A 14,474-nucleotide genomic window follows, 5' to 3' on the forward strand; every position below is an offset into this window, starting at 1 on the left:
TCCATCACCCGAAGGTGGCCTATAACCCACATAGTAACTACTATGGCTCTTTGTCCCGTGATGTACTTCAAAGAAAAGGATTTTACAGGTAAGCTGTTATAAAAATCCTATTTTTACTTTTTTTTTCTGTAAAGTTAAACTAACGCTTTTAATAAGGGCAGTATAATAGCATAATAAAAAACATACTGCTCTGAAACATAAAAAACGTTTTTAGTAACTAGTCAATTTCCACATTATGTAATGGTGTGAGCAACATCTGTATTGTAACCTGCTAATTTTCACTGCATTGTCACTCTGGAATGAATGTTTTCCTTTCAGTCATACATTTGTCTACATGGGTAATAAACATAAATTTGGTGTGTTTTTATCCTGCCTGACCTGTAAGTCTTGCCTGTTTCTAGCTCACTCATCGCTGCCATGATAGAAAATGGGGACAGATCCTGAAGTGGATGGTAGGCACAAGCGTGTCTGTACATGTGTTGCATTTAAGACCTAACTGGGTGCATTGATGTGATCCACTAACAAACCCTTAATTACTTAGCAGTTTTGTGGCTCTGTTTATTTTATTTAAATATTCGTTTGTTATCATTTTCAAAGTGTTTTTTTTACTCTTGATTTTAAAAGCACGATTCTATTTTGTGTACCAATTTCACATCCCTAGAATACATTCTCATTGAGAGGCTGGATCAGTAGTTTTCAGCACTGGAGAAGGATCAGTTCCCTTTTGGTGCCAGAGAATTGGTTTTCTTTGGAACTGTTTTTTTTTTTCTTCTTCTTCTTCTTCTTCTTCTTCTTTTTATTTCTTTTTCTGTATATGGTGAATATATTACAGCAGTGGTTACTTTTAGTTCTGGGATCAGTTTTCCGGTCTTAGGTTAGGGGTTTATTCTAACTGGTTAGTGTTTAGAATTTCAAGCCTTAGGTTAAGTATTAGGTAGGGAATTGCATTTAAAGGGTTCCTGTTCTAATCTCCTATTAGGTCAGGTTAAGTGTTGAATTGAAGTTTTAAGAGTTAGGTTTAGGTGCTGGGGGAAGTTAAGGGTTAAACTTAATGGTAGTGGTGGAGGGAGTCCTATACTAGCTAAAAACACATTTTCTCTTGTTCAGCCATTGAGAGAAATAAGTACATTTCCACATCCATGCTAGACAGCAAAGATAGAGGAAACTTCCCTGCTGACTATTGTATTCTGACAGCCGCTGCTCCTGTGACTAGCTAAATACCTGAACAATGACTGCGCCTGATTGGATGCAGTCCCTGTTGAGTCAACAGATTTCTGTTCATCTTCTTAGTTTTTGATATTCTAAGTTTGTAGAGCAAGGCAGTGCAGACAGGGCTGCCCATAGCTTGAATTTCAAGCTGAAATTCAGGCAGCTTAAGTGGGTTATTGGGATTAAACTGCAAAACTGTGCTATAATTAATTAGGCCCAATTCACACCTATGCATTTTTAGTGCACTTTGCAGATTTTCACTACAGAATAGGATCCATAGGAAACCACGTTGAATGGACTGTAGTGCAAATCTGCAAAAAGCACTAAAATGCATAGGTGTGAATCAGGCCTTATGCCTCGTCCACACGATCAGACTTTCTGCCAACAAAACCGTGGAATTTTGTCCGAAGGATGTTGGCTCAAACTTGTCTTGCATACACACGGTCACACAAATGTTGGCCAACAATTACGAACGTAGTGACGTACTAGACGTACTACGTGATTTTTCAGCTCCTTGGCACCACCCTTTGGGCTCCTTCTGATCTAATTTTGTGTTAGTAGAAGTTGGATTTGCGCTTTTCTTTTCATGTTTTTCAGTTTGCGCTTTTCATTTCATACTTTTCAGTTAGTTTCTGAACGGCCGTTCGTCAACCATTTATGTTGCGGAATCGGAGGAGATAACGTGTTCTTTATTATTGGCCTTGGAGTTATTGCTTTGACATTATCTTTTTGGTTGAATAATGATTTGATTTGGTATATTTTCTATATTTTTGGATGCATAGAATGCACTTTTTGGTTAAGTTCTATTAGCAGATAGCATGTCTAATTTTTTTTTTAATGCACAATAAAAAAAGTTGTGGAGAATAGTACTTGGCTATGTGTTTTTTTTCTTCAAATGACAGTTTGGGAGTAGGCAGTTAGATTTTAAAAAATACAATGTAAAATTGACAAGGGACACCAACATAGTTGTATCATTGTTCTTATAAACTACGGGATAATGGTGTTGTGGTAACTTGCACAAATAAAAAAAAAAAAAAAAAAACATAATAATATTATTCTTGATATCACTAGAAAAAAAAAAGCCTTTGAAAATTCATTTGCAATAACTCCATCAGTATCACCAGCAAAGCAGCTTCATTATTATCCCATTAAAGAATTAGAGAATGTGCGCTGCATTTGGAGAATTCATAATTTGCCACGTCACAAATGTTAATTCTCCATTACGAGCACTAGTTTACAAGACCGACCGCTTCTGCTTCCGAGCATGTGTGTTTGTACTCTAGACTTTTGTCCGACGGACTTGTGTACACACAATCGGAAAGTCCGGCAACACACATTTGTTGGCGAAAAATTTGAAAACATACTAGCCAACATTTGTTGGCGGAAAGTCCGACAACAATTGATGGAGCACACACAGACAACAGCCAACAGCCTGACATCCAACATTTCCCATCGGAAAGTCCGATCGTGTTTGCGGGGCTTTAGAGCTGTCTCCAGAGTTCAGAAATGTGATTTAGTATCAATCTTTTAGACTAGAATCTTGTAATGATTTTTTCAGAAATCAGGGGGCCCTGTGCTTGCATTTATAAGAATTGATTTAAAGCTGTAAGTTTTTAGGAGCATTGCCTGCCATGTTCCCTTGATTTTTACCTAAAGAGTATTTATACATTTTTGGTAATTGGTATTATTTTGGCTGTTTATGTTCTGTATCATTTTTAAGATGTTGGAATTTATTGTACAGTGCTGTAATGTTGTAATTGTTTCTGCTGGAACACACTGTAACAGTGTGAACTTTTGTAGTTTTCTTATTATAAGTTCTTGGCTATAGACGAATATGAACATGAGCATCTTAGAATCCAATTGCTGAGAGGCAGCCAAGAGGCCTGTTCTTGCTGGCCTGAAAGATGTAGAAGAGAGAACATTATTTTTAAAGTATTTTCAGCTAGTTGGAATTATACCAAGGTCTGTTAAGTGCATTGCACCATTATGTCTTTAAAGCTTTGATGATTCTTCTTTTACTTCTGTAATAAGTTACCTGATAGTATCATGAAGTAACTTATTTTTTTTTAATTTTTATTTTTTTTACTCGGTCACTAAATCATTGTTTTGTAGTAATGTTATTTAAAAAGAAAAAGATAAAACCAAACTCCAAGCAAGGTCCAAATATGAATATTCAAATTTCTAAAAACTACTTGATTGTTTGAATACTGCAGCCCCCCCCCCCCCCAAAAAAAATATATCAGTTTCAGATCTCTATATACAGGCTAGATGGAGGATAAACTCCTACTCCAGGACTACAGTTCCCCCATGTGCTCCTTGTGGCAGTGCCATATTTGGGATAAGTGGATGAGAAAATCTGTTGAGTTGTTGCTAGATGTGAATTAAGAAAAGGAGTAGTGTATAAACACCCATACCAAGCATACAAACCTAATTTCATTACATTACTGGGTTATCCTCTGTAGACTGAGAAAATCAAGGGATAGGGCTTGTCCACAATGCTGCTGATTAACTGCATCAGTGACGTCTGTTTAAAGCAATCAGAAGAGTTGTGGTGGGCATCGGCCTTACATCAAGAACATAAACAATGGGATTTGCATAACAAGAGTATCAAAGCATTTTTTTAATTTTGATATAACTGATTACTCTCTCTTAAAGTATATCTAAAGCTAAATCCCGAAAAGTAGTCAGTTTTGTTTGCCATTTTTTTATTATTAGTGAGGTTTTCCTTTTACTTCCGGTCTTGTAGACTCAATAGATGTGAGAGGTTGTGAAGGAAATCACCTCTTAGGCCTAATGTACACGGGACTCTCAGGCAACCTCTTCTGGACGTTTTTCTTGACAACATGAAACCGGCGTTTAAAAACATCCGTTTAGCTGCGTTTGCATGCCACGTTTAGTCGCGTTCGCCTCTAGGAGTGTTTATTTAAGATAACATCATTAGACCCTCAAATAAAATAGGGCACCTTTTAAAAACACTTCTAAACGTAAACGCGCCTAAATGCCGGTACCGTGTTTAGGCGCATCTGGCGTCGGAAACATCGGCGTCTGAACTCAATTTTTTTTACCTTCAAAGAAAAGCCTCTAAACGCAACTGCCTAAAAATGACATTAAATGACCCTGTGTTCATGTACACGTAAGCTAACGTTGGATGAGTTCAGGGGCAGCTGAAAAAAGCGTCCAAATGCCTCTGAACTTCCGTTTATCAGCAGCAGTGTACATGAGTGCTAAGACCTCATGTACACTGCTGCTGCTAAACGGACGTTTAGGAGCAGTTGGGCATTTTTTTTCAACTGCTCCTGAACTCTCCTCTGTTATCTTATCAGTACATGTACACAGGGTCGTTTATAGTCGTTTCTAGGCAGTTCGGTCAGGATGGATTTTTTTTTTTCCAGTCAAGCCTGCATGAAGCAGAATTTGGCCTACAGGTATGTCATTTAAACCAGTGGTTCTCAACCCTGTCCTCAAGTACCCCCAACAGGCCATGTTTTGGGAATTTCTCTTAGATAAAATAGCTGTCCAAAATACCAAGCCATTGACTGATTTAAAGCATATGTGCTTGGTAAATGAAAACCTGCAAACATGGCCTGTTGGGGGTACTTGAGGACAGGGTTGAGAGCCACTGGTGTAAACCACTGATGTAAACTAATCTAATCTGGACAATGCTTTTTACACTACTGGGGCTCCTTAACTGTACAGTACTGTTATTTTTCAAAAAGGTGAGCTAAACCATTAAGAATCTTAAATGTGGCTCTTCCTGTTGTGTTGCCATAGTGTTAGGAACAGAGTCCATGTTTGCAGCAGATTTGGTAAAAAAGAAAATAAGATTAATTTTGGGGTAGAGAACAAATTAGACAGTCATGTATATTTTTTATATTTTAAACTTTCTGATGATTATTAGAAGTAGTAGTGGAAGTATTATTAATTTAGATTCGATTTGAGACATCAATCTCCTAAAGATTCAGTATAACTAATATCCAGTACACAAACGTCATTCAGTTTTTAACAGATTTTTGTATTTATTGGCTTTTCTACATAGGAAGATTATGCAGTGAATTTGAAGTGAGAAAGTGGTCAAGGTGCAGCTACAGTAACACAACTTTTTCTGTACCCCCTCCCATCCTTCCAATCTGTGACTGCAATAGGTGTGAATAAATGGAGGTGTTCTTAGTGATTGACAGGTGTGCAGAGCTTTGTAAACAATGTAAAATGATTGCAAATGGTAAAACACTGCCTTGCTAAGATATTAAAGGAAATGTGTAAGGACCAACAGAGGCAGTCTTTGCCATCCCTTTCTTTTAGAGATGCTAGTTTCCTGGCTAATATGGTGATTCAGTGTCTCTTTTTCATGATCAACTTCTTTTGCACACAGTAAGCAAAGTGGGACTTCATTCCCATTTGCTTACTGGCTGCTTGTTCAAATCTGTGACCCCGGAAGCATCCAGGCAGAGTATCCAGTGTTTATATATCTATAGCTAGATAGATAGAGATATATATATATATCTATATAGATATAGATATATATCTATATCTATATAGATATAGATATATATATATAGATATAGATATATATATATATATATCTATATCTAGATAGATATCTAGATATATATCTAGATATATAGATATATATATATTTTAGCAGTTTGCATTTGTTATCTTTTAGAGCCCTTTCACACTTATAGCACAGCTGCGTTAGCTGTAAAGCGCCGCTAGTTTAGGCAACGCTTTTCAGCCGCTAGCAGGGCACTTTTAACACCCGCTAGTGGCCGAAGAAAGGGTTAAATGCGCCTGAAGAGCACCGCTACTGAAGCACTTTGCAGACTCTTCGGCAGCAGTGCAAATTAGTTTCCGCCCCAAAGATGCTGCTTGCAGGACTTTTTCTAACGTCCTGCAAGCGCACCTCTCCAGTGTGAAAGCACTTGGGCTTTCACACTGGGGCTGCAGAGGAGGCATTTTTCATGCGCTATTTTTAGCCCTTTAGCGCCTGAAAAACGCCTCCAGTGTGAAAGGGGTCTTCTAGTCTTAAAACCATTTAAAACTGCCTGTTGGAGCACAGATTGGAACTAGCTACTTTTACATTAGGCTGGCCACACCTGCCCTGTGCAATTCCAAAACTTGGCATGAATATACAAACAAATATTGCCCTTTGATTTGTTATTGTGGATGGTAGTAAGCTATACACGGCACATTTCTGCCAACTTCAGGGTTTTAAAATAGATCTAAGCCTAATCATTAAAATTTCATATAAGCTGTAACAGGTCACTATAATTGCAAAAGTTGTTGTTTTAGTCCATATTAATGATTCAGCTTTCAGTTAAATAACACCCGATGATCCTGCCATGAAAGTCCTTGTTCATCATGTTATGGAGTGACAACTGTCCTAATTGTTCTCTTGCATTCATCCTGTAAGTGGTGCAGTTTATGGAGACTATAAGTGGCCCTGCTGACGCATGTTGTCAATGCATGGTCCATTATTATCACTATCAGGAAGCTAGTCTGGAGCAGTGATGTGCAGCTGGCACATATGGATGTCGACAGGAAGTTGTTGAAAGAAGCTGAAAGGAGGTCAACACTGAGATGCAAAATTTGGATGGAACACACGTGAAAATTGTATTTTATAACAAAAATATTACCGTTCTATATGTGATACAGGATGATTTATCAAACTAAATAAAGTAGCGTTAAAGTTTAGGTCTATTCTTTAAGTCTATGGTTGCCAAATGTCACAGACCTAGCCAGAACAGAGGCTGTTGGAGAGGACTGTATGCAAGCCTGTTGCCCACCGATTATGGGCCCTAGCATTTGGGGGAATGGTGCTCTCTGTGAGCTGTATGCCTGGGGACCCTGGGGTTGGTGTTACTTTGGATTCAGCTCCATGTCCCCCCAAAACACACGGACTCTGGAACCCGTTATATGCCATATTAGAATGATAAGACTGAATTATACTGTTGGGACACATCCTGTGAGGAGATGCTAATGTCATCATCTCCACTCACCTGTCTGATGTCAGCTATAATGGGTTTAATGTAAATAAGTTTAGTCTAGGTTCTAAAGGTATTCAACTCATTGTTGTTTGTTCTAATTAACCCTGTGTTGATGTTTATGGTAATGTGTGTTAATTGAATGAGCTGATCACATTGTCCTCTATACAATGTAGGAGACGGAACGACTCCTATTGGAGCTCATGTTAATTAGGTTAATTAGGTTATGTTTGTATTGTTAATTGTAATTAGCTCCAGCTATTGTGTTTATATTCCTGTGTGAAGCTCGGTGACCACAAGTCTGGGCGAAAGGTCATGTCTCAGCCACCTAGGCTGTATAAAGGATGAGATAATTAGCTCATGTTAATTAGGTTAGCTTTGAGTCAGCCTGGTGTATAAATGTGTGGGTTATCTCAAATAAAAAACAGTTCTGATGTACTCCAAGACTGGTGTTGTCTAGTTCTTGGGGTTCCTATGGCCAGCTCTATGTTCCAGAACTTAGGAAGCAGTATATGACGGAAGCACTCAAGCAGAGTGTGGGGCGTTCCGTGACACCAATAGAGTTTAAAATGGTTAGTCTGACTTCCCCAATGCCTTAAATTCCTGAAGTGCTGCAGTGCAATTTTGGCATTGCAGGAGAGAGAACTGTAAGAGCTGGCATATTCTCTTTGTGCCGTATATCTGGTCAAGAGGGAGAACAGTAGTGGTTAGTACAAGTTCTTAACCTACCTTATTTGTCTTTTACATGACAGCTGTCAAGCCAGTGGGCTTCTGCCTGCCACCATAGACATAAGATTTTGCCTGGCACAAGGTAAAGGCAGCCCATCTATATTGGTTGCAGAGAGCTTGTAAGCTCACCTCTGCTAAGCTAACACATTTATTTCAGTAGAGAGAGATGGAGGGAGGAACCCATGCTAACAGGTCGAATTGCTCACTCTGCTCAAAACAGCAGGCAGATGACAAGTGTCAGGTGTGACCCGTAGGCATAAGATCACCATTGTCAAACTGTCATATTACATCTATTGAAAAACTTAACTGCTAAAATGTGTCTGAAGTACTGGGAGGCATTGGGGGCATTTTCACTTTCCTTGAATTTTTTATTAGCTGTTCCCAAGTATCTAACACCTGAGGGCCTTTGAATATAAAGTGTGGTAACAAAACAATGCAGTTTGAAACTAATCAACTTTCAACATTTATTGGATATTTTAGGCTGTAAAAATGAAACCAGGATTCTGGGTGGTTGTTATAGGCAACAACTGACTTATGCATGATAACTTGAAAGTTTTTAATTAAATAATTGTCCTTTTGCTTGCGGAAATTGTGTGTAGTTACTTTTTTAAAGGATATGTTAGTGTTCATGAAAATGAATAACACTTTTAATGTGCTATGTTTCATCTCAGGAGGATTCTGACCGGGCTAGGTACTCTCACCGGTCCAGTCATCGTCCATATCTGGTTTGTACCATTTTTTTTTCATTTTAGGTTCCCACTGCTGACATCTTCCAACACTAATCATCTTTCTTCATGACTTCTTCTTTTAAGGAGTCTTCTGGGTTGACCACTAGCCGAGGTCTTGAAACTCATAGGGTTAGTGTGCTCCCTGGTTTTTATAGTTTATATAACAGATTTAACCAGAAAATTGCCACTTTTTTTGTTTTTATTACTTAATCTGTGTGGTGTTGCATTACTAACAGGTTTTCCCCAGGCTTTTGGCATGGCTGGTTTGTGATGTTGTGGAGTGCAAAAATTCTCGATAAGCTTTCCACCTCTCTATTGGTGCAAAATAGAAGGCACCAACAGCCAGGCAGCTGCTTTTGCTGACCTATAGGACAAGTCCTGGCTGGAGACCGAGGAGGAACCAGTAGATGCAAATACAATGCAACCATGATTTTCTAATAATATATCTTGTGCTTTAATGGAATCGTAAGTTCTCAGGATTTAATAAGCAACTATTGCTGAGCTCTCATTATGAACATTTAGTTGCTTGACTATCCTGTTGACCTTGCAGGCTTCAGAGCTATCCGGGCCACTGACCTGGAACGCGTATACTAATAATTATTTTTTTTTTAAATTTATTTCACTTGCACCCATACTTGTTCCAGGGCATTTACCTGGAAATAATTGATTCTAGAGATAACCAGGCAACTTGCATTTGCTGAAGCAGGTCAGCAATAGTGTCCTGCGTATGTTTCTCAGTGGGGCCCATGTCACACTTTGCATTTTATTTCATCATTGTCTGCTGAATTAGTAGGTCAAGTTGATGGTGATAGTGATGCCTTGTTCATCCAGCTGGTGAAGGAGCAACACATGTAAGAAGGTGAGTGTTCCACCTCTTTCCTGTGTCCTCCTTAGCGGCCTTTCCTCTGGTGAATTTTTGCCAGTGGCAGGATCACAACCATAACATTGGCCTAGAGATTTTCTTTAACCTTTTTGCTGCAGCTTTTGACAAAGGGTTGGTTTCCTCTAATTCAGTTAGTGTTCTGCACCAGTGTACGGTTATGATCTCCTCATTTAATTTGGTTGCTTTTTGTATATTGTCATGCTTGCTATATGCTGCCTTATGCATGCCTGGGCAACTATCCTATCGTTGCCATACAGTGTTAAAGTTATATGGTATAGATCTGCAACACACTTGGCAAACAACAACAAATATCAGATTTTTCTAGTGTTTCCATTTATCACAAAACTTCATCACCTTACACATGCAGAAAGAGTTGAAAGTGTTTGCCTGAGTTGGCTCCCGACTCTTGCTCCTTTGCAGCTGGCAAGAATAGCTTAGGCTTCAGAGTATAGAGAAGAAAATAACTAGTATCCTAAAGCCTTAGTGCTGCCACTTGACTAGAGGAGTGATGTCACCACTTTCCTAGGTTTCTGACACAACCAATTTCAGCACTGCAGAGAGGTAAAAAGCTGGAAGGGAGCACAGACCCCTAGCTAATGGAGCTCCTACTCGTACCTGCAGCAGCCCCCCCAACACTGAAGGTGAAGATTTGCCTGACGGACTGTTTAGGAAACCGGCAGGCAAAGGCATGTCTAGCAGTTTTAAATTTAATTTTGAAAAAAAAACAAAAAACATTTTCTTCAAGAAATACCGGTCTTAAAGGTATAGTGTATGATACTTTTGATATGATGGAAAATCTGCAGCCTTGCCTAATGTATTAAAGGTTTAGTAGGGCAAAAGATCTTTTTCTTGTTTTTCTCAGGACTGCACTTCATTCAGCACTCCTGTGACCCGTATTCAGCCAACAGTGTGCTAAAGTCTTCTGTCTGCTGACGTCACTTAGCTGGTCCAAACTCTGGAGAGATCCGGAAGTCAGGATCCCCCAAATACCTGGACTGACAGCTGACTCAACCTCTCAGCACACAGATGAGAGCCTGAGCCAGCAGCTCCAGCTCCCTCCACAGCCCAGCACTCCAGCGTGCATAGGAGGGGGCAGAGCAAAGAGCCATTGACTGACCGTCACCAGCTTTCAGTTCACTGAAGACTGAGAACCCCATACTTCTGTTTTAATTTGTGAACACTCGTCAGTTGTTAAAGTCCAACTCCAGTCAAAACATAGGTGAAAAATTTTCCAGTGGGGAGACAGAAACAAAACACCTAGCGATTTTTAATCTTTCCCTCCTTGTACAAAACCCAGTAATTGTCATTTATAATTTAGCTACAGTTGGACTTTAACGTTAGATTGCTTAGATGGCAATATTGCTGAAGACTTCCTGATCATGTTTTCACACATTTTGTTGGTTATTACACAACATGCTGTGTAAGTGCTGTCATTTTATTTAACATTTTCTGTATAATGTGACATTTTTGGATCTTGTAAACCTAAATATTTGTTTACTCTTAAGAGCTCATCGTTGGATGTCAGTGGCTTACACAAAAGCAGAGAAAGTACTTCCAGGAGGAGAGACCTTGTGGTGTGTACTTATAGCAAGCATTGCAGTGTGCAAACACCTAAGGCTTCATTTAGATACTTTTTGTGACCATGCATGTTGTAAGTTGAGTTTGGTGGTCAAAATATAAATTTCATTCATACTGACTTTATTACTTGATAGAGACATAAAATGGACGGCCGTATATGTTAATGCATTTTTATTGAAGGCAACTATAGCATGCTGCACGGAAAACTCTTAATATGTACTATCAATGTGCTTTTGTGGATTTCACCATAGAAGTTATATGCACGTTCACATTGATTCTATTGTGCTTATAAGATGGAAGACTAATATATGTAACCCAACACCTGCTGTGGTAAATAGCATCTGGAGAATTTAATTTGATTGCTAACTATGCAGCAGTAAAAGTTATTTTTTCAGGTAACTTGATTGATAACGTCAGCTGACGTCCTCTGAGTCCTGATAGATGGTTAAATGTACATTTCTTTTCCATTTGTTGAAAGACACAGTAAAGATATAAAAGATTAGGAGTAGGGAACAAGGCATAAAAAAGTACAGCCTAGGTACAATCCTCTGCTGGTGTCCCAACCCCCTATCTACTAGAGGCAGCTCAGCCTTAAGCTGAGCAAACATGGATCGAAATTCGGCTAGTTCATCAGGGACATATGGCTACTGTGGTTGAAGAGATGCATCTTCAACCACCCTGTTGGAAAATTTCTACACAATTCATACAGCAGGCTATACCCTGCAGCCCTGATCAGTGTATTCTGATGATGGGGAAGTCTCCCAGCTCTCAGAATACAAAGACCACTGGGGAGGATTCCCCCATCCACATCTAATAAGCATTCAAGTCCGTTTTTTTTTTTTTTACTAAACCCGCTCGTTGGACATTGGAAGACAGGGTGGCTTTAGAGGTCTACTTTCAATGGCCCTAGGGCTTTTATTCTCTTTATTACACCTCTATCCAGAGTGCTATACATGCCTCTCCTCCAGTCAAACCTTTTATGCAACGATTAGACCCCATTTTAGTGTTTTTTACCACTATTAAAATGGTTGTAAACCCTTTACAACCACTTTCACCTACAAGTAAGCCTAGATTAAGGCTTACCTGTAGGTGCTGGTAATATCTCCTAAACCTACACGGTTTAGGAGATATTTACAATTACACGTACGATGAGTTGTTCGATGCATGTGCACTTTATAAAGGGCACGCTGTGTCGTTTCTAGCTGGGGTCATGCCGTGACTGGCAGCTCCCGTATCCGGGAGTGACGTCACGCAACTCCGGCGAGTCACAGAGCCGGAGTTCACGGCCCCGGAAGGAAGAGGGGCGAAGATGGTCGCTTCCAGTCAGCGGGGACATCGGAGACATCGCAGGCTTCTGTGTCAGGTAAGTGACACATAATGGGCTACTATTATTATTCAGGATTTATATAGCACCAACAGGTTACGCAGCGCTTTACTATGCGATGCATAGTAGCCCATTATGCTTTACCTTTGCAAGGAAACAAAGAGGAAGTAAAACCCTTCAGGGTTTACTTCCTCTTTAGCGCTTTGCAAAAAGTGGTCTTTCTTTATTGTACATCACAGGACACAGAGCCTCAGTATTCACTGATGGGTTATATAGGCACCACTAGGTGATGGACACTGGCACACCCTAGACAGGGGAGGGGTTATATAGGGGGCTAAGCTTCCTAACTGGGAGTACCTCAGTTTTTTGTAGCACCAGACTGGGCCTTTTATAGCAACGGTAGTTGCTGGACTATATTGCTCAGCAGTACGTGCACTTCTGGTTGTACCTCGGCATTTGTGCTTGGCACTATGGGCAGAAGAGGTATAGGTACCCCGAGAAATAGGGGCTCAAGGGGGATCTCCCTCAGGCTCTGAGGACCCCCCTCTGTAGCACCATCTCCTCCTGAAGAACCTAGGGAGGCTGGTCAGGATGAGCCGTCGGGGTCAGGGGCTACATCTGCTGCTGGCACTTCAGCCCCTGTATTCATCACTCAGGGGGTTTTTTCCTCAACCATAAGTGGATTAGAGGAAAGATTAATGGCCGTGATTACATCTTCACTGGGAGAAGAAAGCGCATTAGATCCCCTTCTACTCAGGACCCTCAAACGGAGGAACTCAGGGAAAGGGGAGATCATTCCCCTTCTGAAGATAGGGATGAGGATGACTTCTCTAACGGGGAATCTAGTGAGGAAGGTCCCTCTCCAGCTTCACAGGCTGGGAAATTGCTGGTGCAATCTCTTACTGAAAGGGTCCGCTCCACATTTAGGTTACCCGTATCTGATCCGCTTGAGAAACCAACATCTAGTTTGGGTTCACTTAAAACTCCTCAAGCTGCACATACTTTTCCTGTTCATTCCCTGCTGGAAAAGCTTATTTATTCTGAGTAGGATCATCCAGATAAACATTTTTTCCCTCCTAAAAAGTTTTCAACTCTTTATCCTATGGAGGAAAAGTTCACAAAGATGTGGGGTATACCGGTAATTGACGGTGCTATCTCCTCTGTGAACATGTCATGTCTGTTGAGAAAGGAGCGCGACTTAAAGTACATCCAAGTGCGCACGCTCACGAAACGCGTCCACCTCTGACGTCATCCCCCTGCAGCCAGCTGCCCTTTGTGTTCCAAGCCTCATTCTCAGGCCGCCTTCCGGAGCTGGCTTTTACATCTGTTGGAAGAGACACTGCCACCGCTTACAGTAAGGATCATACATGGCACAGGATTTGGGAGCGTCATCCTGACAATTTGATACCATGCTTGTTACCTCCATTCAAAATGTGAGTTGATCTTATTGTGTTATTAAAGTTGTGTTTTTAAAAAAACTACTGCACCCAGAGGCGACTCTCCACTTGTTTTTTTGCCTTTCGGTCTACTGCACCTCAGGTGTTCACAAAGGTCCTGGCTCCTCCTCTGGCCAGATTAGGGGCCCAAGGTATAACGCTTGTAGCGTACCTGGATGACCTGCTCTTAATAGACCGGTCGGTAGCCCGTTTAGACCAAGGCTTGGTCACCACAGTCAACTACCTGAAATATCTAGGTTGGGTTCTCAACCTTGAGAAGTCTTCTTTAAAACCAGTAAGAAGACTAGAGTACTTGGGTCTTGTGACGAACACGAGTGTCAGATCCCTGCCCTCCTTGCTAACTTGACACGAAGGATCGGCCAACCTCACACCAGGCTGTCACTTACGTAACAATGCCACTCTCAGCTGCGCCCAGCACAAAGATTTTCCAGCTTGCAGGACCACAATCTAGGTGCGAGCAACCTGAGAGTGATTGTCACTGGGCTAATTACACAATTAACCCTTTAACTGCCACCACCCCCGTTTAAAAGACCGAGCCGGGGGAGACTCGTAATTTTAGCAATACCAATTATAATTTTAGAATAA

The 14,474-nt window shown here is 40.5% G+C and overlaps 1 protein-coding gene across 9 annotated transcripts in view; it reads left to right on the plus strand.

Moving 5' to 3' along the window:
* The window catches only part of LRRFIP2 (LRR binding FLII interacting protein 2), a 190,914-nt gene that overhangs the window by 90,712 nt on the left and 85,728 nt on the right, over positions 1–14,474 (plus strand). For 5 of the 9 annotated variants that reach the window (XM_073630580.1, XM_073630583.1, XM_073630582.1 and 2 more), the window contains exons 4-7: positions 402–452; positions 8,591–8,644; positions 8,732–8,776; positions 11,036–11,104. The exons of the other annotated variants lie outside the window; for them this stretch is intronic. In XM_073630580.1, coding sequence (XP_073486681.1) covers positions 402–452; positions 8,591–8,644; positions 8,732–8,776; positions 11,036–11,104 — 219 coding nt within the window. The remainder of the gene's footprint in view (positions 1–401; positions 453–8,590; positions 8,645–8,731; positions 8,777–11,035; positions 11,105–14,474) is intronic. 9 annotated transcript variants of the gene reach the window in all.

This window comes from Aquarana catesbeiana, linkage group LG05 (genome assembly GCF_042186555.1).
Source record: "Aquarana catesbeiana isolate 2022-GZ linkage group LG05, ASM4218655v1, whole genome shotgun sequence".
Taxonomy (NCBI): Eukaryota; Metazoa; Chordata; class Amphibia; order Anura; family Ranidae; genus Aquarana; species Aquarana catesbeiana.